Genomic DNA, 5,101 nt, shown 5'->3' with positions numbered 1-5,101 from the left:
ACCTCTTGCGGCTCACAGCAGCAATGCCTCCTGTCTTCAGAACAACCGTCTGTCTGCATAGAGTGATTTATAGACTGTATGTAAAGTGTGGTGGACTGGAGGCTGCAAGGGTGTCAGCAATTATGAAGGTCACGTGGTAAGAATGTCCTTGTCAGATAGATAAATGTGAAAGCCTGTGAGGGAAATATTAGCTTAAATACTAAAAGGCTTGGTAAGAACAGGTAACAAGGGTGGGCTTGTAATGTTTTGCATAAAACTAGTAGCAGGTTTACCAGCCTCAATAGACGCCGATACTGTAAAAGCAAAACCATGAAAGTGGAGATGGAAATCAATTAAGATGATAATTTAAACCTTTTCTAAACTTAATTTAAAATATCCAGACTTTTTTTGTAAACACCAAAACCGAATAAAATTTAATAAAAGGTTATCAGACAAGTCAAAAATAGGCCTGTAGCTGAATAAATTAAATAATTAGAATTCAGTGTAAACACAAAGTGGTTTAGTTTTCGGTTAACCTCCGATCAGTGTGTCGTTACAAAAGCAAAAAGCATTTTGTTGTTTTCAAATATAAATTTATATGCATTTAACATTTAAAACAGGTTTTGTTAGCTAGCTAACAGATACCATGTCTCATAACATTATATTCATCTTCGAGAGAGAGCGAGAGAGAGAGAGAGAGAGAGAGAGAATCAGAGAATAATACAATAATTTTCTTTATTGCCACAAAAGTTTGCCACTCCATATTTCATGCATTAAAAGAAGAGCACAAAGCTCCAACAGACCGACCCCTGGGTTAAGCAAGCACAGATGATGTTACAATGGTAAGACAGTAGACTATAAGCCATAAAAGTGCAGTAGAAATGGAAAGGACATTCAAGATTTTTTGGTGTAAAGTGAATTCACCCATCATTCATCTGATACATATGAAGATGTATCCAAGCAGTTTAATATGGTTCCCAGCTTCAGTGTGGAGTTTGATGTATATCCATTGATGTTCTTTCTTTATGTCAAGGACTTAAAGTAAAACTTTACCCCTTTATTTTATACCCTGCCTTCTTTAATAGGTGTTGCCCTCTCTATAAGGGAAACACTAGAAACCCGGAGAAAGTAGAATACTTCCACCCTCCCATCAGATTCCCTCTCTCCAGTTTGAGGTAAGCCTTGTCACCTCTCTCCATCATCACCAGCCCGGCATTGGTGGCTGCCTCCCTGGTCACATCCTGGTCCCCTGAAAGGCCGGAGATCACCGCCCAGCCGTTGAGAACTAAACTCACCTGGGAAAGATCAAGCAGGTAAGGTTAAGAAAGGTGAGGTTTATAGGGAAATGATGGTTAGAAGACATGAATTAAATCTATACTGTCGTCATTGTTATATCAAAACCTTGAATTTGACAAAAATGTCATCTTGTCAGGATGTTTCTAACTGGACAGACAGACACTTGTCAGTTTATTCACTTAGTTGTATTAAGATTGAGTTTGCCTGTTGGCTAGAGAATTTTCTTAACCTGAGGTAAATGTTGTTAACAAATTCCATATTAAGAGGTTTGAGCAGCAGCCTCAGTAGCTACTGCACAATTACCGTACGTAAAGTACAGTAATTGTGCAAACTAGTTAACTAAATAAATAAAAAACACAAAGCAGCCTATACTACAGCTGGGATTTCTTTTTAAAGGAGTTGTTTTATCATTTTTAAATACACTATATTTCTTTTTTGAAGAGTTGTACCTAGCTGTACCTATTATTCCAGCTGTTCCTGGGCTGTTTTTCTTACTTGTATTGTCTGTCGGTTGTAAACTTTCACAACATGGAAGCTGAAACTGTAGACTCCTTTTCTGGGCGCTACAAAGATACTCCTAGCTGGATCAAAATGGCTGCCAACATTGACCAAGATCTAAGAGAAGATAAAGAGAGAAGTAAAAAAAACAAATTGTACTGAGCCATAAGAAAATTTAATGATCCAATAAATTCTGGAGCATTTGATTGAACATTTATAGTTCTGGGAAGTTTTATGTCATTTACTAAACAACAAATATGTTTGTTTGTCAGATTCATATCACTTCTTTCCCAAAATACTTTAATTTCAAGGCAGTGAACAAAATATGTTGGTAGAATATTTAATACATGAGTGCACCTGACACAAACCAGCAAATCATCATGTGTATCATACATTTTGACTCAAATTCACAGTTCTTTTTGCATACTCAGCTCATACTCAGCATAGCTACCCTGTATCACTGCTGCACAGCACTGTCAAGCCTATAAATTAACACTAATTATTATGTGCAGCATGTCTGCGCCCTAGATGATGATAGCTTTCAGTATGTGACAACACTGACTCAAATGCTGGCAATGACTCAAAGCACAATGAATGACAATTAGAGCCTTTGTTGGAGAACATATGACCTTCCATGTGTGTAGGGTGCCAGTGATTTGGAGTTTCACTAGGGATAAATACTGTGTTGTGACGGTGGCAGGAGGAAACACTTCCATAAATGGCCATTAACACTCATAGTGGGACATTTACTAAAGTTTTGTGGCTCATTTTCTGGCGCTAAACTGTGAAATTGCATGTATTCATATTTACTAAGGAGTCGCAATGGGGTTTGCAGCAGATAAAAAGAAGAAATGCTGCACCACAGACATTTCTTTGGTCTCATGCAATATGTGTTTTAAGGCATCCCTGTTCAAGGATGCCAAAATAGGGAGGAGAGAAGGGAAATGTATACAAATGTACAGAAGCTGTTACAGCAGCAGGTGATTTTGGAATGATGTTCAATGACCAGCCATGGGTGCAATGTTTGGGTTGATTTGCAGAAAAGAGCGCTGCTTTTATTTAGAAATGAATTAATCCTGAACAACCAGCACTGTGGATTGAAATGAGTTTGATGGATAGTTTGAGATGTAATTTACCGAACTTGAAAATAGTTTCCTTGTTTTTCTGACTTCAAATCAGAAGGAAAGATCATTGCACTGCAGAAGCCTATAGTAGGAGGGGTGAGGTGTAATTTTGTTTGTAGTTTTATAAACAAACGTCCAATTCATTTCACCAACTTTGGGTGTATTTGTGAGTATAAAGGTCAGTTTTGAGAAAATTATGTAACATCTGGAGAACAAAAAAGTCTAATAGCCACTGATCAACAGAAAACACATCAACCTGTCATTCAACTTTTCAATTTGCTTCTTTGCTGTGCTGTATGGAGAGGTAAGGATCTTACTCATTGCTCCTTCAGCCAATGTTAATTAATGCTGTGCACACACACACACACACACACACACACACACACACACACACACACACACACACACACACATACACACACACACACACACACACACTGCTGAAACCCACCTGGTCAAAGTAGATAGTCATGGTGCGGTTGCTCATCTCTGAAGGTTCATGGTTGGTGTTTCGGATGGCTGAGAACGCCACTCGTCCAGTTCCTGACCTCACCGACATGCCCAGAGCATTACCAGATGGCTCTGCAGAGGGGGTGGAGTCGCACACCACCAGACACTTTCCCTCTAACACAATGGGCTCAGTGTCATTCTGGCAACTGACCTGTGACGGCCCCCAGTAGACGAGAAGCAGCAGTCCAATGAAAAACACAGAGCAGGGTGAAGAGAGAGGAGATGGAAAGGGCATAATTCTCAATGAAGATGATCTTTAGGTGTTTTTGGGCTTTGGTGGTGTTTTTACTCCGTGAATGGCCACGACAAGTCTTCAGAAATATGTCTAGAGCACCTCACTTTAGTAACAGGATCATCAACTCTTCAACCAAGGATTTCTCACTTGCCATAGGGCATTAAATGATTTGGGCAATCCTCATTTAATAGTGGAGCGGGTGAAATGTCTCTGGAGGGGACGGGTAGTGTGCACCAAGATGACAGGTTCCTGTAACAGCAGACAGGAAGTTCTTATATGGAGAGCAAAGGTGGTGGTTACCCAGCTACACCTCAGTGAAAATGTCAATTGGCCGGCTGACACAGAATCCGAACCGGGTTGGAGGCTGTGAAGTCTTCTGGCCTGTTTGAAACAATAAATCACAAAGCACAATTTAGCACATGAAAGAATAAAAAGCTCTGTGACTTTATTAAGCATTTCTATTGTGTACATTATGACTATAGTTGTCTCTCAGTACAGTTGCCTTATTCACTGCACTGTGGGAAACCTAATCTGTATTATATCGTATACATGAGCTGTGTTGTTACATTTTATGTAATCTTATTTAATATATATGTCTAATACTTCCTGGTGCCTTGGAAGCTCAGTGTATGATGCAGAGGTGTGGACTCAACTCGAGTCATTAATTTGATGACTTTAGACTCGAATTGAAAAAATGTAAAAAGACTTGCAACTCGACTTGGACTTTAAAACCAATGACTTGTGACTTAACTCGGACTTGAGCCCTTTGACTTGAAAAGACTTGATACAAACCCAAATATTAAAACATTTTTAAATGCGTGCACTAATCCATTCATTTCACTCCTCCCCCTCTCTCTCTGCACCTGTGTGTATGTATGTGTGACCTGTCAGCACAGTAGCCAATCAAATGAATCCAGGAAGGTAAACAAAGCAGCACTCTGCAACTATGGTACAAAAGATAATTTCATTCGGGTACAAAAACTATGAAGTGGTCAACAAAAAATGAATTGCAGTATGCAGAACATGTGGGTCGAAGATTACGGACCGAGACGCAACAACTTCCAACTTTGTTCGACATTTGAAGTTGCACAAAGAAGGGTAAGTAGAGCTCACGAGCTAATGCTAAGCTAAGTTTAGCTTATCAGGAAACGTGCTACATCCACGCTCGTGGCATGCCATCCAGTTTGTATGTATTGAGTCCAGTAGTCAACTCATCCAAGATTTATAATCAACAAGTCGTCTATTAGCTCACTATCTGTCACTGACGCATGGTGAGGACTAGTGTAACTTTGATGCTGCTCCTGAAATAAATTATATTAGTAATAACACGCACGCACACAGTATTAATAGAAATGCTCAATATTACAATTTATGTATTAACATGGGCAAGATAGCATAATTTGCTAAATGCAATTCATGTTTAACTACATGGAATTTTCTGACATGTGCTAATATGATT

The 5,101-nt window shown here is 39.2% G+C and overlaps 1 protein-coding gene across 1 annotated transcript in view; it reads right to left on the bottom strand.

Moving 5' to 3' along the window:
• Positions 1-536: 536 nt before the first annotated feature.
• Positions 537-5,101, bottom strand: part of LOC109952018 (cerebellin-1) — a 10,218-nt gene continuing 5,653 nt past the window's right edge. Inside the window, exons 2-4 of the mRNA XM_020586846.1 lie at positions 3,349-4,023; positions 1,771-1,890; positions 537-1,274 (exon numbers count right to left, since the gene is read on the bottom strand). Coding sequence (XP_020442502.1) covers positions 1,077-1,274; positions 1,771-1,890; positions 3,349-3,642 — 612 coding nt within the window. The 5' untranslated portion in view covers positions 3,643-4,023 and the 3' untranslated portion in view covers positions 537-1,076. The remainder of the gene's footprint in view (positions 1,275-1,770; positions 1,891-3,348; positions 4,024-5,101) is intronic.

Source organism: Monopterus albus, unplaced genomic scaffold (genome assembly GCF_001952655.1).
Source record: "Monopterus albus unplaced genomic scaffold, M_albus_1.0 scaffold425.1, whole genome shotgun sequence".
Taxonomy (NCBI): Eukaryota; Metazoa; Chordata; class Actinopteri; order Synbranchiformes; family Synbranchidae; genus Monopterus; species Monopterus albus.
This window is presented reverse-complemented; position numbering and strand designations above follow the sequence as displayed.